The sequence below is a fragment of the Condylura cristata genome, unplaced genomic scaffold, assembly GCF_000260355.1.
Source record: "Condylura cristata isolate star-nosed mole 26May11 unplaced genomic scaffold, ConCri1.0 scaffold00017, whole genome shotgun sequence".
Lineage (NCBI taxonomy): Eukaryota > Metazoa > Chordata > Mammalia > Eulipotyphla > Talpidae > Condylura > Condylura cristata.
Window position 1 is genome coordinate 20,687,447 of NW_004567118.1, and position 27,940 is coordinate 20,715,386.

The following is a 27,940-nucleotide window of genomic DNA, read 5'->3' on the forward strand; positions in this document are numbered from 1 at the left end:
TCAAAGGACTTGGCAAGTGCAGGGTGTGACCAGTCACAGCGCCCCCATTCTCCTGGTCACGCTGCCCTGGTCCTGTCCCAGGGGCAGAAAGTCCTTCTAGAAGCCAGACCTTCCCTGAGGAACAGGGCTCATCGCTGTGACATAACAGTCTCACACAACCTTTGGCCCCGTGTTTGTTTTTGTTTTCCTTTTCTAAATTAAAACAGCAATCAGGTAACTGTATGAACCGATCGGGGATAAGACCCAGAACGGGCACAGTCCTTTCTTTCTTCAAAAAAATATATTTTCTTTTTTTATTATTTTTTTTTTAAAACACCACCAAAAGCAAATCCACAGCCCCTGTTGCACCGGCCCCAGAAAAGAGTCAGCTGGACATTTCCCCAGCACCTCTCTGAGCAGAGACCTTGGGCCCATCCCTTAGGCCCCAGCCTGAGCAGAAAGGGCAGGTCACTCCCTGCTGGTCCCTAGGGGACAGAAGAAAATTAATCAGCTCCAAACCATGCAAGAAAAACTGCCAAACCCACAAAGCTAAAGAAAAAAAATTTAGAAAGGATAAATTAAAAAAAAAAAAAAAGTAAAACAACACCCCTAGAGGTGGAGAGCTGGGCTGTAACCCATCTCCCTCAGAAGCCCTGTTTGCCAGTGTGGGGTGAGGCCTTGGGTGGCTCCCGGTATCTCCCTCATGGGAATCTCAGGGGAATTCATATGGCTCATCCCTCTCTTATGTCCTGCCCTCTGATGCTTGAACAGAGATGTGGCTGGGCCCCCTGGGCCGAAGTGTGCAAAGTCCATTCAGTCAAGAGATAAAAAAATATACAACTTGGTGGCATCCAGGCTGGTGGAGGCAGAGGCTGCATACAGACAGCAGCTGCCTTGTCTGCTGAGCAGCAGCATATGACCAGGTCACCCAGGTCCCTCCAAGTCCAGGGTCTGGAGACTTGGGGTCCTCGGAGCAGCAGAGGCACTGGCAGGGCCCGCATGGACCTTGCTGGGGACCCCCAATGGTCTGCTTCTTTGGCACTTGGGAACAGCGGCCTGTTGCTGAGCAAGACGAGAGCAGCCCCCTTGATTCCTCCTGATGCCCAAGGCCAGGTGGCAGTAGCTTATGGATGTGGGCAAGCACTGCCCAGCAGAGGTGGCCGTGGGCTCTGGAGGGTGGAGTGGGGTCCAGGCCCCGGCCCTACGAGTCCTCTCCCAGGATCTCCTTCACAAAGGCAGCGATGTCTGTCTTCTTGGTTTTGTGCAAGGTGAAGAAAGGGTGTTCCTGGGGGGATAAGGAAGGGCATTCACTTTGGTGGGTGGTGAGGGCACAGTGGCGCTGCTCCTGCCTCCCTAAACCAGCCCAGTTCTTCTGAGTTCCTCCCGCCTGGAGTACCCTGCTCCTGCCTGGCAGACTCCTACTTATCCTTCTAGGACCTCCACCGCCAGGAAGCAGTCCTTGTTAGAAACTGTGTTGAAGACTTCTCCTTGGTGTCCTGCAGCCTTCTTCCAGCCACTCATCTCACAGTTCCCTACAGGTGCCAGGATGCTGGCTGGGCCTTTCCTGTAGAATGCCCCCTCCACTCTCTCTATCAGTAGGTAAATGCACCTTTCCTGGACAGTTCAAATGGCATCTCCTCTGTGAAGCCATCCCTGATGCTTTCAAATACAATGGCCCGTCTGTCCTCCCTCCCCTTCCCCTTCTGTCATAATACTGTCTGTGTGTGCCTCCACAGGGGTAGGTGTGGAGGAAGATGAGGGACCCAGGAACACAAGAGTGTTTGAGTCCCTAAATCAATCAGTACTGGGAGCCAACCCATGCCCAGAAGTTGTTTCCACCACACACTCACCATCAGTTCCAAGTAGCTCATCCGTTCTGCAGGGTTCTTCCTTAAGCTAGGAGAGAACAGGGCAAGCTGGAGGCAGGCTGGCATGGAGGAGAAAGCCCCAGTCCTGCAGGCTGGACTCGCCCCTGACCAGGCAGCAAGGGGAACACATGCTTTCACGGCTCAGAAAGAAGGGACAGGACTCCTCCTCGGGTCCTTGGGTGTGCAGGACAAGGCTGGGGCTGACTTTCTGTGCCTGGGGGGTCTTAGCTTTCTTATCTTTCCAATGACCTAGAGTGGTCCCAATACAGAAATGATACTGAAGTTCCACAATTAAGGATACTTAGTATCCTTAATCATTATCCCGGTTCCTGGAAGAGGAGAGGCCCACACTAAAAAGTGACTAATGACTGTCTGCCATGTTCATTTCCAGTCTTTCTTATTAGCTACTAATGAAGCAAAAGCTAAGAATTTTCTTTAGCATCTCTTTGTCCACAACACATAGATAGCTACTGACAAGTCATGTTCTCATTGTCTCACTGTGGAATAATTTGTTATTTTATTTTACAAATATCATTAGTATCTCAAGGGTTATTTTAGAAGACCCTACTTTTATTTCCATGTAGTTATTTCCTCTTTAGTGTTTTACTTAATTATGATCAAAGAACATGTCTGTATGAATTTGCCTTTTTTCTTTTTCCCCGTTTATTTTGAAACCTCAAACACAATTGACTTGTATAAGGTTCTCTTGACCATCTTTAATTTGGCCAGAGCTCTAAACGGCAACAAAAGCAAGTTTGTTTGTTATGCTATTTAAATTCTTCACATGCTTTTGTTTTCTTTTTCAGTCTATCTGGTCTGTTTCTTTCTAGGACTACATTAAAATCTCCCCCCAGGATCAGTTTGTCGAATTTACATATTTTGATGCATTGCTGTTAAAGAGGTCAGGTCCAGGAAGGAGCTAGGATGTGGCCAGGACAAGAAGGAATGCAGGCAGGGTGCAGGGAAGCCCCAGCAGAGCTGGCTGAAGACTTACCACTGTGCAGTGAAGTCCACAAACTCGGGGGAGAAACGGTCAGCTGGGAGCTGGGGAGATGGCTCCTCCACCACCTGCTTCAGCTGCTGGAATGGGGTTCCCCAGGACTCATATGGAAACCGGAGAATGGCCATCTCAATCTGCAGTGGACAGTGGTGTTAGTCAGGTACCCCAACTCCAAGACACATTCAAACTCTATAGCTGGATACATTAGAAACCTGCCATCCTGGTCCAGGGCCCAGACCTGAGCCACAAGGTAGGTCAAGATGACATGTGACATCAGAGTGAAGACAAAAACTAGGGGGACACCAGTAGCTAAGTTCCCTTGACCTAGCCAGTCCTAGACTGTCCATGGGCTTGACCATTAGCAGGTATTCAAACAATCTGAATTCAAAAGATTTCATATAAAAACCTAGGTTCTGGCTAATCTGGAAAAGTCAAGAGTTGACAACCCTGAGTCACCTTTCCACAGGTAGCAGTCGCAAAGCATCTCACACAGACGATGGCTTTTCTGCCCAGGACAGGCCACTCTCCTCCCTACTGTCTTAAGCATCTGCCACCATTTATTTGAGCTATTGTTATAGAGGAGGCAAAGGAAATGAAGTGATTCTCAATGTTTATCTCTCCAGCCCTGGAAGGAGTGTTAGACCAGGAGGCCCACATGTGATAGGCTTACTATACTTCCAGCACTGGTAACTGACCTTTGCAACCCCTCCTCAGTGGAGTCCTATCAGCTCACCTACCGGTATCCTGTAAGGCCCATCACCAATGCCTCTTCCTTCAGGAAGCCTCCCTAGCTCCACCTAATCACTTTTTCTTCTGAATACCCTGGACATGTGGCCATGGGGGGCTCATCTCTCCTGCTGGATCTGGATCTCCCCAAGAGAAATCAGGGTTGTCAGCCTCTATGCTCAAGGGGGCCGCCTAACCTCACCTGTGGTTGGTGAGAAGTCATTTGTGGAAAAGAGTGGCTAACTTATGACAATTCTGGGTTCCGATTTTGACTGTCAAGATGAAAAAAAAAAAAAAATCAGGTCAGCCCAGGCCCCTGCCTGGAATAGCAGAGGCCTCGTACTGACAGGCCATAATCACCGTAATGAACGGAAGAGACCTCAGCTCAAACAAATGCTTCGTGTTGGCAACCAGCGCCTAAGCAGATCTCTAATTATTGTGCTACAAAGGGCCTTCCCATTAGGCTAAAGACCCCTTTCCAGCAAAGATACAAACACACCCCACAGATGGAAGAGCTGACAATGCAGTGGGGGTGGTGTCATCCTCTGTGTGTGTGTGTGTGTGTGTGTCTGTGTGTGTGTGTGTGTGTGTGTGTTCACAGGGCAAATTCAAGGCACTCTTTCCTAGAACTTTCATGATTCCAACATGGAGAAGTGAGGGCTCTGTCTGGGATCCAAAGAAACCAGCAGCCAACCAGAATGTACTATCAGGAAAACAGAAAAGTATTTGGCCCTTTGACCTAGTGATCCTTTTCCTGGTAATTTTTTCTAAAAAGCCCAAAAGAATGAAAACAAAATAAAAAGCTACCTCTGGGCACAAAGATGCACAGGGCAGTGTTATCTGTAATAGCAAATAACTAGAAGCAGCCAAACTGTCCAGTGCCAGGGGACTGGCACTGCACAGGGCTCAGCTGTGACCGCGTCACAGCCTGTCACACCCCAAACAGTCATGTGATCCACACGTGGTCATTGCTCATTCTGGCCTAGAGCCTGCCTGGATCTTGTCCCTATTCTGGGCCATGCCCTTGTGGGTCTGGGTCTGTGGCTCTGGCCGAGGGTCTGCAGAGTGGGCCCGCAGAGCACCATCTGAGGAGGCGTCACCTCGGACACCTCAGCCGGCTTCGCCAGGCCCTCACTCGCAGGCAGGGGAGGGATTCCACACTGAAATCAGGAAAAATCAGACACAACCAGAGTGGGGGCTGGTTGGTAGATGGCAGCAGATGATGGTAGCGTCTTTAGAAGAGACGCCTACGGGAGATTACCACAGCCCAGAGAAATAAGGATGATGTGATGCTAACTGAAAAAGGCAAAGTAAAAAACTGTATGTTTTTTAAAAAGTCTAGAGGAAATGCATAATGTCGGCATCTGACAACAGGGAATATGGGATATGTGCCTTGGAGTGGAACAACTATGGTGACTTTTCCCTTTACTTTTCTGTGTTTTTATATTGTCTCTATTACTCTTGTAACCTGTAGGCGAAAGTTAGCCTGTACTAAGGGAGCTGTCTCCTAGGCCACCACGACCCCCTCTGATGTGTGCTTGCCAGTCTGTTGTCCCTGGAGCCTTCCCTCTGACGGTGACTTGCTCCGACCAACACGATGAGGCAGAAGTGCAGCTGGAGCCTCACACCTCTGAGCCCTTCTGTGATGGAGGGGCCCTCATAAAGATGTCCACCACCCGGAGGCCACCACAGCTGCGCTGCTATGCCCACCCCTCGGGATCCTTTCCCAGACCCCTTCCCACCATATATGTCACTGATTAGGATTAGTGACATAACCCACCAACACGAAGAAGCCAGAGGCAGTTGGACAGGGAGGACACTGGCACCATGAAAACATCAAGGACAAATCCACCCTGGCACTCCCCCATCAGTCTTGATGATGGGTTTATGTGGGGGGGAGGGGGATGGGGGTGGGAGAAGAGGAAGGGGGCAATGGCCACCCAGGCTGCATCACCTGGGCTCATCCATGCTGGCCGGCTGGACAGCAGTGCCGCCCAGGAGCCCAGATCTCATGTGCATCTTCTAGCACATCCTAGTGCTTCCCTAACCCTCGAGTCCACCCTCACACACTTATAAATGTGTTCTGCATAATGAACAGCCCAGGCTCGCAGCTTGGGGAGCCCTGACCAAGACTGGCAGTGGGGGAGAGGCATGCTGGGCAGTTCCAGAAAGAACAAGAGGCACATGAGCCCAGCCCTACCTCTGAATCACAGAGGCACCTACTCCAGTCTGCTGCGGACTGGTATCTGCCCCCACAGGCCCCAAAGTGGACCCCCACCCCTCCCACCACACCTAGGACCCACAGGCAACATACCTAATGTGGTGAAAAAATTGTAAAGGTTCCTACCATTTTGCCTTTGAAATCATTTGTATACAAGGGCTCACTGCAGTGGCGCTGGCTGTGATTTCCCAACACACAGCACCCAGGTTGCTGCAGATGTAAGGACTGCCTTGAGGACCACACCTCACCCCCAAAGAGCACAACGTTACCTGTAGGCATCCCCTTAAATGTCATGATTAAGGGCACATTTTCTTCTGAGGTTTTGGAGCCAACACTTTTTTCCAGGGTCTAAATTATCTGACACTCGGCCCTCCCTGGTGGCGCAGCGGGTTAAAGCACAGCACTGAGAATCTACAGCCACTTCCGCATGAGTTCGATTCCCGCCTGCCCCGGAGGTGACCACATGGCGTGGCAGACCTCTCCTGGCCCGCCCGCTGCTCCCCTCAGCAGTGTACTTCGTCAATCTGCCTGTTCTGTTCCCCACTCTGTCTCTAGTGAAGCCTCTCGCCTCCCCTGAGCTTCTGGCCTGAACCCCAGTTCTGTATATACAAATAAATAAATCTTTAAAAATAAATTATCTGACACTCCCCAAAAGCTTAAGGGCGCAGGCACAGTCCCTCGGCCCCACCTGACCGGCCGCCAGCCCCGCCCCAGGTGGTACCATGGTGATGCCGAGGCTCCAGACGTCAGACTTGACATTGTAGCCCTTCTGGTTCAGCTCAGGGTTGATTCTCTCCGGCTGTAATGGGAATCAGTGAAGCATGGGTACCCACCCTCAGAGGAGGGACCCAAGGAAGGTCCCACTACTTCCTCTGCTAGATCTTGCCTACCCCATCCCAAACTGAGGGGCCATCCTGATCCATCTCCCCATGGCACACGTGAGGAGTCTGAGGCCAGGGAGGGCCGGGTTTCTGTATTGATGACCCAAATCTTGACTGGCAGCTGCCCTCACCCAGAAAGGTGGGGCAGGGAAGAGGGGTCCCGCCTCAGGATACTGCGGAGGGACAGGAACTGCACAAACTCCAGAGTCACCTCTATTAATTTTGACCACAAAATTATTCATCCAAGGGGGATTACTGGGAGGCACCATTAATTAACAGGTGAAAAGAAGCTCTTTGAGCAGGCTGGGCAGCAGGTTGCCCTCTGAGGCAGGAAATGTGGACACTAGGGAGGCTCTGCCCTCCCACTCAGAGGGCAGAGGTGGCCAAGGCCTGGCAGTTTCTCCTGGACAGCTCAGGGACCACTTACAGCCATGTAGGGCTTGCAGCCAGCATCCATCGTCTTGGCCACAGAATCCACCAAGTAGCCGCTGATCCCAAAGTCGCACATCTTCACGTGGCCCTCCTTGTTGATGAGGACGTTGGATGGTTTCACATCTGCAGAGACAGATCTACCTTTTTCAACTACCGGCTTTGGATCCCCCCAGAGATCTGCTGGCTTCTCCCATGCCCCTTGGCTCAGAGGGGTCGGTGGGGGGCTGAGGTCACACAGTTAGGGTGGTGCAGCCCCGGGAACTCCAGCCACTAGCCAAGAGCAGGGAAGGAAGCTCCATCCCAGGCCTAAGTCTCTGCACCAGCAGCTGAGGTCCAAAGGTCAAGGCAAGTCCCTATTATGCAGACTCACAGGCAGAACAGCCTCCACCTCCTATATGACCTGTATTCTAGGGTCCTCCCCCACTGGAGGGTCAGGACATAACTGGAGGAGAACCTAGAAACCGCCCAAGTGTCCACACTGAGGACGGACAGGTTCAGCCAGAAAGTGCAGCAGCTAGAACACAGGAGGCAGAGCTGACGTGAGCACTGAGTCTGCTCCTAACAGAGCAGGAGGCAGGCAGAGCCTACAGCAGGGAATCTTCCCACAAATGCACACCCGAAACACACATATTACACGTGCATTCTCTGGGGCTATCTGTACACACAGAAATACACAGGTGGAACAGAAGGTCTCAGGCCAAAATGCCAACAGACGTGACCTGGAGCAGCCAGGACACCACCAAGTAGTCAAAGAATTCTTAGTCTAATTAGCTCTCTAAATAGCGGTGCATCTGGGTAAGTGAACTGCTCAGCACTGAAAGTGAAAGAACATGGGCATACATAACCCAGTGCACCTCAGAAATACTAGGTCAAAAGAGAGAGGCTGGACAGAGGCACACCATGCCGTGAGTCACACGTGTGAAGCTGAAGAACAAGCAAAACCAACCTACTGTGAGAAAATCAGAGGGGGGGATGGGGAGGGGTGGGGGGTGGGGGCTGTGACTGACCAGAGAGGGCTAAGGAAACTTTCTGGAGTGGAGAAAGGCTGGAAACATCCTGCATCTTGCAGGAAAAGATTACATAAGTGCTGATCAGATTCGCCAAATTATTCATTTCATTTCACAACATGTTAACTACATGTCAAACTAAATTAGTCAGCCTTCCCACAACAAAAGCCAAGTCCTGGCTCCAAGGACCAGCTAAGCAAACCTAAGGGGTGGTGGCTGGGTTCTGGCCCCCACAGGCCTGTCACAGCTCATCACCATGAGCCTCAACGCACTCATCTTGAAAACAGAGTTTCGCCCACCACAAAGACCCACATGAGCCACATGTGAGTTGCCTCTGTGTCATCTGTTTCTGTCCCTGCAAAACCACCTCTAATCAGGCTAGGCACTGACCTCTGTGGATCACAGACAGCTTGCTGTGCAGGTGCTCCAGGGCCCTCACGATCTGGTGTTGGGGATGGGAAGAAAAAGACAGCATAGATGTAAACCCAGCTGCATCAACCTGGCAGTGACACCACCCCTGCCCTGACCCGCCCCACCCAGACCCTGTCTGTCTGTCTTCTCGTCTCCATATATACCCCAACCTTTATTACCCCAGGCTTCCACCCACATACCAGCACTCAGCTCTGTGTCCTGGCAGCCTTGTGCCAACACACCCAACTGTGGCTTCATTCCCACCCAAGTGGTCAGGGTCTCATGCCCAGAACTATGGTAGGAATATGATGTACCCACCCAAGACCCTTTGCAAAATCCTAGACTTGTGAGCCCCGGAAGTGGGGCATCCAGCCCCTACCAGGCTCCTGGATATAAACCAGTCCTGCTGTTTCCTGTCACTTCCTCTTCCCCTCAGCAAAGCCAGTAGCCTCCATGCTTGGAGTCATTTTCTGCAGGAAGATGCACTGATGGAGCTTGAGTAATAATCCCAAAGATACTGACTGAATACTCCCACATGGGTATGTTTTAAATGCTCCCCAAGGCAGTCAGCATAGAGAACTCTTGGTATAACTGACTCCATTTCCAGTTTGGTCCTGACTGCTTGGTGCTCAAGATGAGGGTCGCTGCCCTCTAGGAGTGTTCAACGTTAAAAGGGGAACATTTTTGAAACTAACTTTTTTCCCAACTAGGCTTATACCTCTGTGGGCTGCCATGTGGCGATTTTAATATGAAGAAACACGAAATCCTTTTGGGAGTGCATGTGAAGGCTTAATGCCCCTGAATATGCCAAAGCGTTATGGTTCTAGGGTCCCCTCATCAAGAAGCTCCAGTGCCCTTAACCTGGACCTCTGGGGACAGTCCCCAAGTTCAGCATTACACTGGGGTCCCGCTCTGCCCAAGAGACCAGTAACAGACCAGACTCAGTACCTGCTACAGCTTTATAACAAACCACAAACCTGCCCAGCCCAAGGCTACTTACAGACACAGCGATCTCCCCCAGAATGTCCTCTGGAATTGTCATGTTTTTATCCAGCACTTTCCGGTAGAACTTGTCCAGGGACGTGTCCATGAGCTCCATACAAATCCACACATCTCCCTGTGGGGGACACCCAGAAATCAGCCTGGGTCAGACAGACAGAGCTGCAGCTATGCTCAGGGGGTCTGCCCTGGTGCCTGCTTCTTCCTGAACCCACCTTCCTGTACCCACAAGGCCTCTCAAACACATTTACTAACCCATGAGGCACAGATATGTCCTCAGACATCAGCTTCCACACTCTGCCCCGCAAATTTCTCACTCGGCATTGCCTCCCCCTTCCAGTCTGGTCTACATCACTGGGTCCATGCACCAGGCTCCCCCACTTTGTCACCCCTGGTCTCCCCATCTGATCCCCTAATTCCGTGGCAGTTTCCACAGAAAAATGACTAAAACCAGGGGTTAAGTCTCAGCACTAAGAAGCTATCCACAGCCACTGCATAATGAGTCCAATACCCAGCCAGGGAGCTGACCCACATGGCGCGGCAGACCTCTCCTGCCTCGCCCGCTGCTCCCCTCAGCAGTGTATTTTGCTCAATCTGCCTGTTCTGCTCCCCACTCTGTCTCTGGTGAGTCCTCTCATCCCCCACCCCCATACCCTAGTTCTTGTTTGCATAAAAAAATAAATCTCTAAAAAAAAAAAAATGACCAAAACCCACACCTGACAAGGTCCCTCCCCAGGGCTTCCAGATCTGGCCTCGCCAGTTCAGCAAATTGATGCAGCCCCGCGGACCCCTCCTGCCTCAGTTCCCACAGTCCCACATGTCAGATTCATCCAGCCCTGATCTGGATGGGCCTCTCCTCCATCTGCAGTGTCCTTGCCAGTCTGCCCTCTGTTCCCCAGCAATCTCCTGTGTACCCTCCAGACAGCAGCCATCGAGGAAGGTTGGGTGTGGCATCTCCTTGGGCTAGCAAAGGCACCTGAGTTTCCCTGGCAGTGTTGACCCAGGCGAGGCCCAGGTGTGCCTCTGTCACCCCAGCGCCACAGAGGCAGTGTGCTCCTGGCACACAGTTGGTTCTCAGCCAACCAGATAAGTAGGTGACAAGGCACTGACTCACTTCTGGATCCCCTACACCAAGCAAGCTCACGGAACAAGTAAGTGCTCAGGAGGTGAGAACAGGCAAAGGGAGCCCTGGCATGTAGGCAGCAAATCAACATACAAAACCAGCACATCCACTCTGGGCTCCTGGCTCCACGCACACCCCACACGAGCCCTGCATGACACCCGAATCAAGTCAGCAGGCACCCACCTTCTCACGCTGAAGGCTACCTCCCTGACATCACCCTTGACTCCTCTCTCACCCCACACTCAGTCCTCCTGGAGGACCCAGCCCAACCCTCACCTATCTCCGCACCACACCTGCTCTGAGCCCCAACCTGCAGCAGTCCTGGGCCTGAGCTCTCAAGCGCCTGGAATAAGTCAGGGCTGCCGGCTAGACTGGGGGGGCAGGTTTGCAGACACAGGCGGGTTGGGGGCCGTCTGAGCTCCCAGCCCAGCACCCACCACCCACCCTCAGCTAGGGCCTCACCTCTCTGAAGAGGGCCCCATAAAAAGTGACGGTATAGAAGCAGTCGACTGTGCGCATGTTGACGTCCAGGTCCATGAGCAGACGCTTCTGCTCCTGCGAGTTCACGGTGGCCCGGATCCGCTGCGGGGAGGACGGTTGCAGTTCAGGTGCCAAGAGGCACAAGGCAAACCACCCCACCCCCATCTTGCATATGAACAGGCCAGGAGCTGAGGGGCACCATAGGCAGGCTCAGCCCACACACCTCCTACGAGCAGCCCCACAGCTGTCTCCTCAGCCAGGGCTCCCTGACAGATGGGGCTGGGGCCGGTGAGGCCGTGCTTACCTTAACAGCCATGATGGTTCCACTCTGGGCATGCCGTACCTTCTCTACCACCCCATAGGCTCCACGGCCCAGCTCTGATATGGTCACCAGGTCATCGGCCTCCACCTCGAAGTTCTTAGGGGACAGAAAAAAGAGAGGACTGATGGCAGACAAGTCAGGAATCAGCCCTTATCCTTGGTCTGGTGGAGACGGCTGGGTCAGCAGAAAGAAGGGAGAGTTAATAAGGCAGACTTGGCTCAAATCTTGACCAAGCCACTTCTTGCTGTGTGACCTGGGACACATCACTCAACCTCTCTGAGCCTCATGTCACCTCTATAAAATAGGCACAACACCAATGTCCAGGGGCTGTAAACAATGCCCCAGCCAGCACAGAATCCTCAAAGGTGCACTGTCCCTCCTCCCCACCCCACTCATGGGACTGGCTGAGTCATTTGTTCATTCACTATTTGAGCACCAACCACATGCAAGTCCCTGTTTTTGGTGCTGGAGATGCAGATAAAATAGAAGAGTCCTATAGCCTGCTCCCTCTCATGCCCTCTATTGCAAGAGGCAGTTATAAAAGCAACATGTAAGTTGACCACGGGACATCAAGCAGTGGTAAGTGTTAGGGAAGAGACATAAGCTGGGAGAGGGCCCCACAGTGGGGTCTCTGCCTAGAGACCCTGAGACTGTCACTGGTGCCCCCTGGAGACACACATGCAGTGCAGCTTGGGCCCCAGCCCCATCTGTGCCCAGGGTTTGCTCCAGGCCTGGGTAGGGCGGGTACATTCAACACTCTGTTCCTACAAGTGATACAGGTACAGGTGGCTTCATGACCCAAACTCTCATGCTGGGAGATTTTATGACAGCTTTAGCTCACCAGGGCCCACCAGATTAGCCACTGCCCCTTCCCCAGACATGAGGGTCAGAAAATCAGTGCACAGGGTTCCACACCAGCATCCGGGGAGCAGCAGAGCGCTCCAAAGCCCAGCTATATCCACCACCACAGCACCTCCCACAGCCCCTAGGAGCCACTTCGCCCACTCATCAAATGAAGACAACAGGACTCAGGGGCTCCAAGGCCCTGTGCAGGGTATACAGCCAGTGCCTACCCTGTCTCCAATGGTGATGAAGGTCCGGGAATCCAGGTTCCGGGGCGGTCTGGGGGAGAAAGAAGATGCTGTGAGTCTCAGCGAGAACTAGCCCTTCCCCCCAAGAGAAGGGGCAATCCAGCCGCAAGCAACTGCAGGGATGTGCTGCTAGTCCTGGTCTCATCAGACACTGGGCGCCTGCTGTGACAGGCACTCAGGGTCATAGGACACGCCAGGGCCTCACCCTGCCATCCTGAGATTGTGAGAGGACACAGCATAGAAGGCAGTGCCTGTGAGTCCCCATGCCACCATGCCACTCTGACCCCCCTCCTCCCCCCACGGGGCCCTCTTCAAGGAGCCCCTCCATGCTGAGCCAGGGAGAAACTGAGGCAAACTCACGTGGGGTTGGGCATGGGCGGCTTAGAAACACAGGATATCCGTAAGTCCTTCTTCCTCTTGGACTTCCCTAAAAGAGAGAGAAAGTGAGGCGTCAAGTCCGTGCTCACTTAGTCAGAGATCCCGGGCTCCCCGTAGCTGGACAAAGTGGGAACAGAGATGACTCAGGTCCCCTGTCTCACAGGGAACCCAGGCACAGACATAGACGCTCGAGGGTCAGTGTGGTCAGTGCCATGCCAGGATCCCAAGACCTCCTGGGCACCCAGAAGATATGTCTACCCAGGCTGGAAGTACCCATGCCCTGCCTGCCCTCCTGGAAGCTGTCCATGGCCGCCTGAAAAAAGAATGCACCTTCAAAGAATTTGGCTGCTCCTTTGTGACCTGTCCCCACAGGGCACACAGCGGCTGGCCACTGAGCACCACCTCAGGTGAGTCACGTCTGAGCTGCCAAGGTTTGCAGCAGGCCTCTGGACGCCATCCTGAGGCAGCCTGTACATCAGTGCTATGTCCTGGACATCTGTTACAGGCTTCGGTTTGTCTCCTGGAAATTCATGTATTGAAGCTGAGGCAAGAGTCTCTCACAACGTGGCATTATTATGAAATAGGGCCTTCCCAGGAGTGACTAAGTTAAAACCAGGTCATTAGGGTGGACCCTAATCTAACATGATGGAATCCTTATAAAAGAGGAAATTTTGGACACAAGCAAGCATAGAGGGAAGATGTGCAAGCCAAGGAGGCCTGCAAAGACCCTCCCCTGGTAACTCAAAAGGAGCCAGCCACCCTGTTGACACGTCGATCTTGGGCTTCCAACCTCCAGAACTGCCCGACAGTGTCTGTTGTTTAAGCCTGTGTGTGGCGCTTTATTCCAACAGCCCGAGGAACCTGCACCGCCTCCAATCCCTTCGTGGCGTTTAACCTTGGTGGGAGCATCTGAGCAGACTGCTCCTTTCAGGTCCCAGCTCTGCTAAGCCTCAATTTCCCCCATATGTCATGTTGGAACACAGGCACCCTCCTCAGGGTGGCGAGACTTGCAGCAGATGGAGGTTGGGGAGCCCCTGGCCAAAGCAAACACTGGGTGGGCATCACTCACAGCGCAGCCCAGGGCTACATGGACCAGGAAAGGCAGAGTAGAGAGCAGTGGGATCTGAGCAGGCAAGCCCCGGCCCTTCTCAGCCTCAGCTTCCCCAGCTGTGTGCAGCATACTAACACCAAGGGAGCGCGCGTGGGGAGAAATACAAGGCTGGAAGCACAGGACCAGGATAAAGCAGAGGGCTCCTTTCCTTCCAGGACCCTGCTGTTCAGAGGTCCCCACACTGACCCACACCCAGCCCAGAAAACTAAGGCCACAAAGAGAAGCCCCCCAGGCCAAGGTCACAGCAGTACATCAGAGCAGGCCCAGGACATAAGTCCATGTTTGCTGCTCCCATAGTCCATGTGCTTTCTAGAGGACACAGGACATACTGAGCGCCTCCATGTCTCCGCTGGCCAGTGAGGGCTGGACAAGCTCAGGAACGGAGGTGCTCTGGGTCTCATTTGTTCCCAGAGCCATTGATACAGAAGGAGACCGGAGTCACCCCATATCCAAAGATACACCTGATACTGCAGCATCCTCCCACCAGCCCTGTACCTCCACATCAGGCTGAGGGGTGACAGCAGGGATGCCAAGGGGCTCCACTTCTTGGGAAAAGGGGAGGTAGGTCTACCAAACCAGCCAACACCAAAGCAGGGCAGAACCAGGGCCTTGCCTCACCCATCCACTGTCCCGCATATCTCAGTGCCCTCTAGGCCTCAGTTTTCCCATCTGTGTGCAATGCTGCTCCTGAGTCCTGGTTGCCAAGCCAACAGAGATGTGGGTAAGATGAGGAGAGTCCAGCCAGTGCCTGCAGCATGCACAATTCCGGGCCTCGTGGCCACAGGTGGGGAACGGAGCTTACCTACATGCCAAGTAAGGAGGCCCAGGCTGCAGGGTGGATGACCGGAGGTCTAGCAGGGCCAGACCTCCAAGTTACGCAGCAACCAGGGCCAGCTCTGGAGACTAAAGCCTGGTGCACAGTTCTCTCCCATCCCCACCAAGTTCTTGCCTTAATCACCACACCAAGGACACCCAGGAAGCCCACTTTTGCCCCCAGGTGCCAGGCAAGTTCTCCCTCCCTCTCACCCACAGGATACAGGGAAGGAGCTGGCTAGTTGAAAAAGGGGTGTCTACCACATAATCAGCGCTAAAGAATCAGCAGTTGTAGGACTGGGCGCTAAGGCTGGCACAGCAGAGACCACTGTTTGCTAGGGTCACCCTTTGAAGAAGGAGCAGTGACACTTCAGAGGTGGCAAAGCAGGGTTCAGAGTCATCAGAGTGTCACCTAGTAAGAAGAAGCATGTGGGCCTGGGTCTGGCACCCCTGCTCTGGGCACCCACACAATAGGTCCCATATTCCAGGCCCAGATACCTAGCATGTGGGTCACTGAGTTGGGACCCGGCCATGACTCCCAAGACCACCCAGAAAAACAGTGCTGTGCTGCTCACAAGCCTGCTTTTGCAGGAACATCCTCCTCCTAGCCTCCTATCACCAGCCCCACACCCCCTCTCTGACCCCCCTCCCAACACCCCCATCCTCACCAGCAGGGGCTGGTGCCCTCTGACCACAGCCAAAGGAAATGAGACCCACCCGAAGGCCTGCACCAGCTGCCATGGGTGTGCTCAGAGCACTGGGAGACGCCAGCCCCTGAAGCCACTTAAAACCAGGTCCGGATCCAGCATCTATAATGACAAAGTATTGTTGCTGCCGCTGTAAAGGGAGCCCCAGATCCTGCTATCCCAGAGCTGGATGAACAATCAGCAAACCTAACAGCCCCTGTGCTAAGGGGATCCCAGCATCTGCCCTGGAAGGTGATCGGAGTACAAGGGGCCAACATCCACAGGCTCTCCAAATCCATGACAGGAACCCCCAGAAGCCGGACTCTGAGGTGCATCCCTCTATGCTCTGACAGCCAGCAGCAGACACAGTGCCAAGCCAAAGACCCTGAGAGGCGGGTCACATACCTACTACCCAGCTAGGAACCTGACAGCACAATCCAGGCCCCTGACAAAGAGGGGTGCCAGCCTCAGCTCTTGGTACAATTCATGACTCTCTGCCCTAAGTTCAAATCTCACCTTTGTCCCTTATAGGCCAGACAACCATGGACAAGTAAATCCCCAAGCCACTCTGATCCTCCCTCAGTGTCCTCCTGGGCACATGAGGAAGAACACAGCACCCACTTGGCAGAGTTATCAAGGCTCTCAGAATGCAACGGGGCAATCACCCGCCACCTGCCATCTCAGGCCCCCTAGCCCAGGCTTCTGGATCTGCACAGAGGCCTCAGAAACAAGTTTAGTGAATAATGATAGCAACAGCTGTAGTCACTGGGACCCCACACCCCACTGCCCATCATTGGGGTGTACCAGTCACCTAATCTCCATCTGTGCACAAGGTGTTTTTATCCCCTATTACAAGGGAGTATGGCTGGTTGTCAGCAACCAAGTATGTCTCCCCAAAGGTTCTTCCGTGCATTAAAGCAGCAGCCTGTATCATGACTCCACAAGCCCCAACAGTCCTCTGGGGAGGAGCTCCTAGCCTCACTTATTTGGGGAAACTGAGGCCCACAGGTGAGGTCACCACACGAGTCAGGGGTCTAGCCGGTCACTTATGGGCTTGCTGACTTGGACACCCCAAGGCTGGTGGCTCACGGCATCCTTCCTGCAGACAGCTTGTCAGCTGCACGAATAGGCCTGCTACACTCCCAAAAGGACACAGAGTATCTCCTGCTGATCAGGAGCCCAGAGGCACCCCTAGATGTCTGCGCCTAGCACATTCTACACAGCAGAGAAGAGAAACGCCAAGGCATGTGGCCATCATTCCTGTGCAGCATAGAGGTATCTATGCTGCCCTTGGGTCAGACCAAGTCACAGCGGCCTCTTACGTGGGGCAGGGGCTCTGGGCTGTGGTCACAGGGTTTGTAAAGCGCTAGGAAGATCAGTGTTATCAGCACTTCATGTGGCGTGTGGCAGCCTAGGGAGCAGCCCTCTCTCGACTGTCTCTGCTCTTGGTCCCATGCTCGCCTTCCTCAAGCTCCAGCCTGCACACCCATCTCCCACCCTAGGACTTGAAAATGTGGTAAGGAGTGCTCCCTCGCAGCAAGCCTCAGTTTCCCACTGTCACCAGCACTCTCCATCTATAGCCGGGCTGGGCAGGCAGTGCCATGTGAGGTGGAACAATGAGGTGGAACTGGCCAGCTCCCAAGTTGGAAGGAGAGAGGCTACTGCACGTGGACAAGGCTGATGGAAGAGTGTGATCCTAACCTCCTGGTCCACCTGCCTCGGCCCCAAGCCTGAGTCTGGAGTGACGTGGGTTCCATGGACCATCCAGAGCAGCTGTCAGAGGGAATGGGTGAGGCCACATGGAGACAGCCAAGAAACAGGCCACAGGCCACCAGCCACTGCCACTATCTGCCTCAGACGTCAGGAGGAGGCCCAGATGGCCAGGCAGCCCAGAGCTGCCCAGGTGCAGGCCCACTGTGACGACCGTCGCCACAACAAACAGAGATTCACAGGCTGCCACCACCAAACCACAACAAGTCACCAGCCTCAGCATGCAGGGCCCCAGGCACAGGTGGGCACAGGGCCAGGCATCTGTGTGTCCTCGGCCCACTCCAGCCTACCAGCAGAACCACAGGCAGGAAACAGGGAACTCAGCCAACGACCCAAGGTGCAGAGACAGAGTGTCCCCAGGCTCAGACACAACTCCTACCAGTGCTTCAGTCCTTTCCTTGCCTTCTTTCCCATCTCAGGGCTCTTGCATATTTTGTTCCTCTATCTACAATACCCTTCCAGCGACTTCATCCTGGCTATTCCATTTCACCTATTCAGTGAGACCTCCTGATGGTCCCAGCTAAGCCTTCTTGCTACTGGTCCTCCCCGCATCTGGCTGACTTCTCTCCTGTCACTTCTCACGAGTCACTGTCATAGTTACTCTCTTAAGAGGTAGTTACAAAGCTTACAAGTACAGATTCTAGAGCCATACAGCCTGCCTTCAAATTAGAATCCTGCCACTTCTAGATGTTCACTACAAGGCAAGTGACTTAAGCTCCCTGGGTACCATGGCCTCAACTGTGACATGGAGATAACAGACTGACCTGCCAGAGTGTCCTATGGTTATCAGTGCCATGCCCAGCACCACCTGAGGCATAGATTAGATTAGACCATTCCAGAAAACCAGAGTTCCCTAGAAAATGCCAGGCACTCCACCCTTGAATTCTGCCAGGAGCCCCACTCCACGTCACCTCAGTCACACCCCATGGTTGCCAATGACAAGAGCAATACTGACGCCTCATTTATTACTCCTACCACTGTCTTTGGGCTGTTTCGGGTGCTTCTCATGATTTCTGATTCTGCTGGAACCTGGCTTCGGAGACCGTCAGAACCCTCTACCTTGAGGCCTTGTTCATTTGCAAAGCACATGTGAGGTGTGTGACTGTCCACCCCAGGTATCCATCTCCCTCCCCTTGAGAGGAGGAGGAAGTCATGGAAAGTTCTAGAGCCAAAATGATCCAAGCAGAGGGAACTGCAAGTGTAGACAAACCTGGAGGGGAGGAAAGGGAGAGAGGCAAGTGTAGAAAAGGGATCTGGCCTAACTCAGAGTCTCAAGTGGGGCTGGTACCCCCTTACCTTGACCAGCATTCCCATCCCACCCAAGAGGTACAGGGTGGAAGGGCAACCTGCAGGCACCCTCTCGGGGCTAGTGGCATGAATTCACCAGGCCACTCCCTCAGGGGCTACCTGGCTCCATCCAAACGCCCTGTTTCCCAGAAAGTCTACCTTGAGGAGCTAATCACTGAGATGCAGCTCCACGAGATAATGGCTAAAGCCCTGCCAACATCAGCGAGCCCCTCTGTGTCAGCTTACACTGAGTATTGACCTTATCTCTTTTGACCCTTTCAGCAACTCTCAGAGGCAGGCATGAATACAGGAGCTTCACTGTGCAGATACAGCGGCCCAGGCCCAGTATTTGTGAAGTCAAGAAACTGGAGAGCTTGCTCCAGAGACTAAGCTGAGTCCCTGGCATGGCCGGGGTGGGAGGTAAGCAGGATCCATGGGAGAAAACATGCTGTCTGGTCACAGAAAGAATGAGAAGCAAGAAACTGCCTTTTTGTACCGTTGAGATTTCCAAGTATAGTACCAGCTACTTAAATGTAAATAAATTCAATTAAATAAATAAAAGAAGTCCCATAACACACATCCGTGGCCTCAGTGTCCTCATCTAAGAGAGCAGTGGGCTCACTAGCACCCTCCAAGGGACGCCAGCAGAAGGTCCTGCACGCAGCTGTGTCTCAGAGACTGCCCAGTGTAGACACTGGACCAGAGGTCCAAGGTCACACACCAGCATCACATCAAGGCAGCAGTAGACGCAGGAGTCAAGTGCAGTCGGAAGCACCAGTACTTCCGCCCTGGGCTGACCAGGTCCTGGCTTCCCCACCCATCAGCCACAGTCATTATAGAATCCCCCCGCCCCCAAGTCAATCTGGCAGAGGCCAACAGAAAGTGAGTAAGAAGTTGGGGCTTTGACATCAAGAGACCTGAACTTCTGTGTGACTGTGAACAAGTCACACCACCTCTCTGAGCCTCCAATTCCTCCCTCCATGTTCTGGGGAATTCCATGGCCTTGACCTCCAGGAGAGGACAAGCACAGGTCAGGAGTTGTTAATACAAAGCCACGCTCACAGGACAGACCTGCATGACCTTGGGCAAGTCACTCACTCCTAGGTCAAGGCCCATGTACTCACTCCTAAAGTTCAGTGGTGACAACATATCTGTGTTGCTGGGTAACCGAGAGCTAAATGAGATAATGCACATGGAAGGCCTGACACAAAACGGGTCTGGTTAGTGGCTGTCTAGGCCCTGGTCCAAAGGCTTTCAGTCACCAAGGTGGGCCCCAGGATGGGGGGAGAGGGGTGGCAGACTATGGAGCCCAAGTTCCAGGTTTCCAGAGGCCGTGACTGGGAAGGGCTATTCAGTGACACTCAAGCCTCACAGAGCCCCAAGGGAACGGGCCCTCCCTGTGGTTGCACTCATGGGCAGGGTGCCCACAAAACTCCACTTGGGGCCAGTGTGCAATCACCAGGCCATCCCAGGCCACCCATGCACACTGACAGTCCCCACATACCTGCTCATGCCAAATGTAAAAACCAACCTTCATTTTAAAATGTCATCTTGCTTTTATCATCAGCATCACAACTTACAAAACTTGGGGCCAATGAAGAGAAACACTCAAAAAGATATTCTTGGTGGTAAAAACACTAATACATCACTCAAGTTCAAATGCAGTACCTATCCCTGAACTTGACAGGTCTCCTTGCCTCTCACCCTCAACAGCAGGTCTGAGAGGAGAGTGTTTTCTATCTCTTTATTCAAATGAGAACACTGAAGCCCAGCAGGTTACAAAGGGAGTCCAGATAGAGCTGAACCTAGAAGCCCTCCCATCTGGAAGTCCACACAAGCTCACCCTGCAAGAACAGGGGGTCTGTCCCAGTCAACTTGGAATGGGGAAGACTGTGCAGGCACCAGGCGCGTACAGAATAGACCAGAAGGCCAATTCACAGCCACACAGGAGGGCAGGACCACAAGGACCATCCTCCAGCTCTCACACTCAAAGCTCTCTTGAGCAGCCTCTCTTGACCATCCAGGTCTCCGCAGTCACCCACCACCACTGAAGCACCTACTTACTGGGAGCACAGCCACACTCCTCTGCTCCTTATTTACTTCCTGATCATGCCCAAACACCTCCGTGGCATCCACTGCCCTTTGCTTGCCACTTGACACCCACTGGCTCATGCAATCCTTAGGACAAGTCTTCGAAGCTGGAGGCATTAGCACAGTGACGCAGATGAGGAGAGTCAGGACTGTCGATACAGCTGCACAGGGTAAGCAGTGCACAGGCCCAGGAATTGAAGATTCACTTAAAGAAACAATTAACAGCAGCAGCAAGTACTCATATACACTGAGTGAGCCCACAACACAGCACATCTCTATATGAGAACACTGAATCCTCCTAACAAACCTGCAGTTTAGGTCCTAATGTCATCCCCATGATGCAGGTGTGGGAACTGAGGCCACATGGCCCGTGAATGGAGAAAACAAGCCTGAAGTTGGCAAGCTGTCTCTCTCCTCTCCCCATGATCACGTGCATGCACACTGGCCAGGGGATTCTACAGAACAGGGAGCTTAAATATGCCACATGTTACAGCTCAACTTTTAAAAATAAAATAATGAAGTGATTTTTTTTTTAAAGATTTATTTATTTATTCGTACAGAACTGGGGTACAGGCCAGAGTTGCGGAGGGTGAGAAGATTCACCAGAGACAGAGTGGGGAGCAGAACAGGCAGATCGACGAAGTACACTGCTGAGGGGAGCAGCGGGCGGGTCAGGAGAGGTCTGCCGCGCCATGTGGTCTGCCCGCGCCATGTGGTCGCCTCCGGGGCAGGCGGGGATCGAACTCATGCGGAAGTGGCTTCAGTTTCTCAGTGCAGTACTTTAACCCGCTGCGCCACCAGGGAGGGCCCAATAATGAAGTGATTTTTAATACAAATGTCAGGACAGTTGTCGAAGGAGATGCAGTGGAGAGGGTCTTTTTGGCATAGTAATGTTCAGTTGGCTTAGCTAGGTACTAGGTACACTGAATCCATTTTTATTTTTATTCCTTAAAATATAAAGGTATACTCTACATGTCTTTTTGGTGTGTGTGATATATTTACATGTAAAGAATACAAAGGAATGGTGGCCCCGCCTGCCAGGGCAGGGAGCAGCCCAGAGTGGTCAGTACAGCAGGCTGCAGACCCAGTCCAGAAGGGGCAGAGAGGTCAGTGCAGACAAGCCCGGGACAAGGCATCAGCTGCCAGATGGGAAGTTGGACATGGCCACCCCAGAAAAGCCAAGGCAGCCCCTGGAACGCCAGCTGAGCCACGACATCAGAGCAGGTGGAAGGTAAGAGGAGCCTATGCATGGCCCAGGGGAGCAGGAAAGCCCCTTCAGGTAAACCGGATAGCCCTCTCAGGATTGGGTGCAGGTCCAGGTTTGGCGCCTGAGCTGCAGAGAGAGCTACTAGGCTGTCATGGCCGCTACCCAAAGCTGTCTGCCTATCAGACAAAGCCCACACCCATTGCTCCGGGTGGTATCTACAGAAGAACTGAGCAAGCAGGCCTGACTTATGTGTCAATAGGGGAGGCAGAGATGTAGGGAGACACAGGTGTTCCCAGAAGGACTGTAAGCCCCAAGTCAGGGAGCTGAGTCCAAGGTAGGCCTGCCTCATCACCCCAGCCAGCAGAGCGGGAGTTCTGGATCAGTGTGTGGCGTCCCTCATGCTGTTCCCCACCGTTCTCTCTCTAGATCCAAGAGTGACACAAGCGTCCCTCCAAAGATACTGACAAAGCTCCCCATAGCCACCCTGTGCTGAGCCTTCCTGCATCCAGGCCCCCACAGTCGCCAACACACCTGACCTTGGACCTACACCTCAGAACCACTACCCTATGGCCTTCTTCTGCACCCTCACACACCCTTGTATCCCGACCACCAGTCCTGTGTCTGACACTGATAAACTTGTACGAACTGAGGGGCTGCCCAACAGCTTCCCAAGCTCCAGGGAAGGCAGACCTACAAAAATGTGTCTCTGGGGTCTTACTGAAACAATGCACCATGAGGTGTGGCAGGAGGCCATTTTCAATTCCCTCTGATACAACGTAGTGACACCAAAGTGCTGGGGATATTTGAGGGAGAAAATCTCCTCTAATAAGAAACACTGGGGACCCAGAGGTTAGGCTAAGTTGGGTAAGACAGAACTGTGGACTAATCTATATAGATATAAGTAAACGTGAAGACAGATGCTCGAGAACAGCTATTTATGTACAAAACTCTTGCTATACTAGGATCATAATGAACAAATATAAAGCAAACATATATTCTTCCAAAATTTGCAATAAAATCAAAAGATTGACCATGCTAAAGCAACACTAAACCATTATTAGATCCTGAGGGAATCAGTGACAAGGGATATTGTCCAAAATTGAACAGTAAATCCAAACCTTTGATGCATGGACACAGTGATGCAGGAACCCAGTCTCTCTGTCCCCTGAGGGCTCTCCCCAGGAAGGCCCAAGAGGCCAGGGGGAGTACTCAACTCCAGTTCGGGGACTAGTGAAAAAAGAACCCGGTACAATCCGACTAACATTATAGAACCCTGCAGCCAGAGAGACCCCATGCCACAAAGCTCACAAGTCCTTCACCAGAAATCCTGGTCTTGTTTATTCACCCACCAAGAACAATTGCCATCACCATCACAACAAGAAAATCCAAACAGATGCCATTCGTTTGACAAACATTATCTCTAATCTTACCACCACCCTGCAAGGAAGGAGTGTTTAATTCCCTCTTTACAGAAGAGAAGACAGGTCAGAGAGGGCACATGAGGAAGTTAGGGAGCAGTGCAACAAGTCAGAATTTGAATGCAGTCCGTCCACCCCCAAGCCCAGGCTCTGCCCCCAGTGTGTCTTGCCAAGCTATTGCTCAGGCCAGGGTATCTGTGAGCAGGAGAGTCTTGCTATATCCAGTTGCAAGACTTAGCAAGAGTGGAATGAGACTATCTATCTCCATCCTACAGCAACCAGAAAGACAGACTGGCAGAACTCCCAACCTCATTCTACAGGTGAGGCCTCTCATCTGAAAGCCTGGGACTGAAATCAACTACAGGGCATAGACAATGTACCAGATATGCCGTGCCCAACACCACACAGCAAGTGGGGTTTAGCTGGGATTTGATCCCAGGCAGTCTTCACTTCTCCAAACCTGTCTTCCAGCAGCTCAGGCAAACTTCACACCACCCATGGACTCACCCTCCCTAAGCCCCTGGCTGCAGTTTGCGCCGGCCCGAGGACCCCTGGGCCAATGGCGGTAAGTAGCCTTTACCACCTGCTCCATGAGCAAGAGGAAATAGGGCCCTTGCCTAATAGAGGAAGTTCCTGGGCGGGGCAGGCACAAGGCCAGGAGGCCTGCCTGCGGGGCCCCAGACCAGTCACAGGTCCAGGAAGAGACTGTCTCCAGAGCCCGGTTCCAGGGCAGATGCCAACCTGCAAGACTGGGGCTTGCAGCACCCCCCCCCATACCCACCAGCCCAGGGCATTGCCCCTTTAAGCAGCAATCAGCCAGCTGGCATGCCCGGTGGGTGAGTCAGCACCCAGTGCCCGCTGACTCACCCACCGGAAGCCTCCCGCTGCCCCAGCCCTCTCCCCATAGAGGCAACTAAGAACTTTGCTCCTTTCAGAGCCAAAGCCATGGGCTGGCTGATAGAGAGTTTCCTGTGCGTCACGCCACGGGTGGGGGAAGTCCCAAGGTGCCACCCTCTAATCTTTCCGATAGCCGGGACATGATAGAACTGGCGGGTGGAGTGGGGGATACTGCTGCAGCCACCACAGCCAGGACACGGACAGTGCTCCTACAGCCTCAGTGTCCCCACAGGGCACAGGGGGCAACTGGGAGTCAACTGAGCATCAGCCAACATGTGCCCATGTGGATGGTGCTCATAATGCAGCAGGGAAAGTATGGTCCCCCCAGAACAAATATGGCTTGAGGCAGCAGAGATGGACTACGTCAACCAAATGTGCCCCTGTCCACTGGCCCCAGCGCCAGCTGCCCTTAGCCTCTGACCCCAGCCAAAGACGGCAAGAAAACCAGCAGGGTCATGAGGTCTGGGGCCTCATATACTCATGGAAAACTCCCCAGGCGTGTGCATGGAGCACAGGGCAGGGCACCTCCTGCAAGGCAGGAAGCTCAAAGATAAAACTTCATAAGGTCAAGTGCCAGTCACACCCTGCTTTGTTTAAATTCCTCCAAAAGGGAAGAAAAAGAGGTCCTATGCCAACGAACTGCTCAGCCACTCCCCCTGCTGACCCGGGTTCTGTCATCTGTCGGGTGGGACGGACTGCAGTGAGTATGCAATGTGCCGACTGTAAAGGGCCAAGCACACAATAGGAATCGCCTCTGCTTCGATCTATCCTCGATCTATCCAAATGGAGCATGGTCTGGAAGGGACTCCCACAGGACAGAGTACTGGGGGCTCACTGGGGGAAGTGTCCCACCAGCTAGCTCAAGCCTCCAGCACAGGAATGGGACAAAGGGGAGGATAGGGAGGCTTCAGAAGATATACAATCCTGGGTGGAACCCCAGAGCTCCAGCAGCACAGATGCATGACCTCAGGCCAAGCATCAAATGACTCTGAACCTGTCTCATCTGTAAATGGGGCTGTGAGCAACACATGGCACATGGGAAAAAGTTGGTAAGTGGGAATGCTTAAAATTTTTGGTTAAGATACATTGTGATTCTCCCATTATATCCTTCCATGGACCCCAAAGAGGCTGATGAGGCCCTTGGCATGGGGGAAGTCTCTGGTCCACAAACCAGTCCACCCAACATCATTTATTGCCTGGATCTACAAACTGGAATTTCATCCTGCTCCTCTCTCTGCAGAGACTCAGAGAGAACAATGCCAGAACTCCAGTCACACAACATATGGGGATCAAACAGTATCTCCCTGAAAGGCTTTTTCCCTATATCCCTAAATACTTCTCCCTCACAACCCAGAAACTTTAGCTTTGATTTTGATGAGGAATACCCTGCCTGTAGAGCAGAAGGAGGCTTCATAAACAAACAGTGCCTCCAACTTCTTCCTTCTACCCATGAAAACACCATGGCCCAGAGAGGTTAAGGGACCTGCCCCAAACCCCACAGCACTGAACAAGGCAACTGAGATCCTGAGCTGCTGGAGAAGTGGAAAAGCATCTGATTTCCTGGTTCCCAAGCACCACGAGGTCTGTGCTAAGCAAGTCCCTCCCCAACCACCTCCCCCCTCGAGTGCCTCCGGAGTTACTCACAGTGGTTGGGCAATGGTCAGGGATCCGGCCTCCCACTTATGTAAGACGTAATTACCCTGCCCACCCGGCCTGCTGGCTGGGCTCTGGTCCACAGCCACTAGCAGCAGGGGCAAGGAAAGACCCACACTCTCCCTGGGACCCCAGATGCCCTTTCGCTGCCTGAGATCCTCTAGGAAGTGAGGTAGGGTCAATTTCTGGTTAGGGGCAAGTAAGTACCAACTTTCACCACCCTGCTCTGCAGCTGCAACCCAAACAGAAGCAAGGTCTTGAGCTTGCATGGCTGAAGCCTTTCCAACAGAAAAATAGTAACAGTAACAAGCCACACAGCAATTGTCCCTTCCTCAGCAGCTACTTTGTACAGTTGCCATGCTGGGCTCTTTACCTCATTGCACACACTTGCCTTAAACTCTTTAATATTCACTGTCTCAAGTTATATACCAGAAGTCCACAGAGGGCAGGTGTGATTACTCCCATTTGAGAAAAAAGGAAACTGGGACCCAAAGACACTCCTGATGTAGGATGAGGCAGCAGCACACTTCAGGAGTGGGGAGGCAGCCCATTCATTACAGCTATGTCCGGTTTGGAAATCTCTCACACAGCCCAGCCTGTTAAGACTCCCGACATGCCAAAAACATCCTTTCCTCTTCCTGCCAAAAAAAAAAAAAAAAACCCTTTCGCCCTCTAAGCCTCATCCTCCCCCGCCTCTGCATGACAAATCCCACTGCTGCTGCTGAAGTCGCCACCTCACAAAAATTTCCAGGAAGACCAGCTACTTGGAGAAGACAAGAACAAGCCTGCTGCTTAGCCAGCATCTGACCTGGGAGCTGGCTCAGAACCCACAGGCAACAGGGACAGGTCTGGCAGCAAGCAACCCTGCAGAATCTGGGGTGCAAGGGGGTGAGCGCCCCAAGGGCAGAGAGAAGGCTGCAACTCAAAGCAAGAAGAAGCTCATAGAAAGGGGTCAGTGCATTAGGGCAGGGCAGAAGGTTCCCTGGGGTTCAGGGCTATAGGGTGAGATGCAGGCCTACAAGATGGAGTAACCTGGGGCCTACAATGATGGAGAGTTGGTGGAAAAGGACAGGACATTTCTAAACTGGAGTGTAGCCAGGGCACCCGTGTGTGCGCACTGAAGGTGGGGGGGTGTCAATAAGGTCCCCAGGAGGAGACCACTGGGGAGTCCTTAAATCCCAGCCCAGATACACTGGGACCCAGCTGTGGAAAGGAAATCAGAATGAATCCACCAGGATGCAGCTGAAGACCCAAATTGGTAGAATTCCTGTCCAGGGCACAGTTAAGGAGCAAATTAAGTTAAGGTCAGAGTGAGGTTCCCAATCTCAAGCGGCAATGATCAGAACGAAATTCTAAACTGAGTTCGGGCCTAGGACAGTCCCAAATGCTAAACTGGGGTCCAGGTGAGGACCCAGACTGGAAGCAGAAACAGACGGCGAACAGGGGGTAGTTGGGGGTCCAAGGCTAGTGTGAGGTCTCCCAAATGTCGGAATTGGCAGCCCCGGCCCACACTAGGAGCCGGGTAAAGCCGAAGTTCAGGCTGGGCACTCCTACCTTTGGACTGGGGCATGCCGGTGGGCTGGTTCGAGGCAGGCGACTCCATGGGGCAAGAGGGTCCGGAGACAGTGCGGAGAACTAATCTAGAGGACAGCGGACTCAACCCGGGCCGAGCGCGCTCATGGCTGTGGGCAGGCGGCCCGACGCAGCGAAGGATCAGGGGCGGCGAAGGAACAGAGGCGGCAGCGAAGTGTTCTCGACGGGCGGCGCCGGAGCCGGACTGGGCAGCGCCGCGGGGGCCCCGGCCGGACGGCGCCGACGCAGGCACCGCCCCCGGGTACCTATTGGCCCACCAGTCTCCAGGGTCCGTCCCCCACCTATCAAACGTCGGCCTGCCCTGCCTGTCAAGCACAAGCCTCGCCCTTTGCTGGCCCCAAATTCGGCTCCTCCCACTGTCTGCCAAGCCCGCCCGCCCGCCACCCGGGAAATGCAGGCCCGGCCAGGATAGAGCCTCCTGTCCGGACGCCAGCCCCGCCCACCCCTGGCACCCACCTAGACCGCCTCTCGTCTGGCAGACATAGGTCCCGCCCCC

At 53.3% G+C, this 27,940-nt stretch overlaps 1 protein-coding gene across 1 annotated transcript; it reads right to left on the reverse strand.

The window, feature by feature from the left end:
* Positions 1-294: 294 nt before the first annotated feature.
* Positions 295-27,614, reverse strand: MAP2K3 (mitogen-activated protein kinase kinase 3). Its single transcript, XM_004684512.2, has 12 exons — positions 27,406-27,614; positions 12,901-12,967; positions 12,523-12,571; positions 11,432-11,545; positions 11,110-11,229; positions 9,526-9,642; positions 8,505-8,556; positions 7,103-7,230; positions 6,516-6,593; positions 2,842-2,981; positions 1,830-1,875; positions 295-1,264 (listed from the first exon to the last, which is right to left on the reverse strand). Exons 1-12 carry the CDS (start codon positions 27,452-27,454, stop codon positions 1,181-1,183), a joined length of 1,044 nt encoding a protein of 347 aa, XP_004684569.1. The 5' UTR covers positions 27,455-27,614; the 3' UTR covers positions 295-1,180.
* Between the last annotated feature and the right edge of the window lie 326 nt (positions 27,615-27,940).

Excerpts from the sequence above, each read along its gene's own strand:
- MAP2K3 (XM_004684512.2), bottom strand. The coding sequence starts at position 27,454 with ATGGAGTCGCCTGCCTCGAACCAGCCCACCGGCATGCCCCAGTCCAAA. Across the intron at positions 11,546-12,522 it reads TCATCACCATTGGAGACAGG|AACTTCGAGGTGGAGGCCGA; the intron begins GTAGGCACTGGC and ends CTGTCCCCTAAG. Across the intron at positions 7,231-8,504 it reads GCTGTCTGTGATCCACAGAG|ATGTGAAACCATCCAACGTC; the intron begins GTCAGTGCCTAG and ends CTGTCTCTGCAG.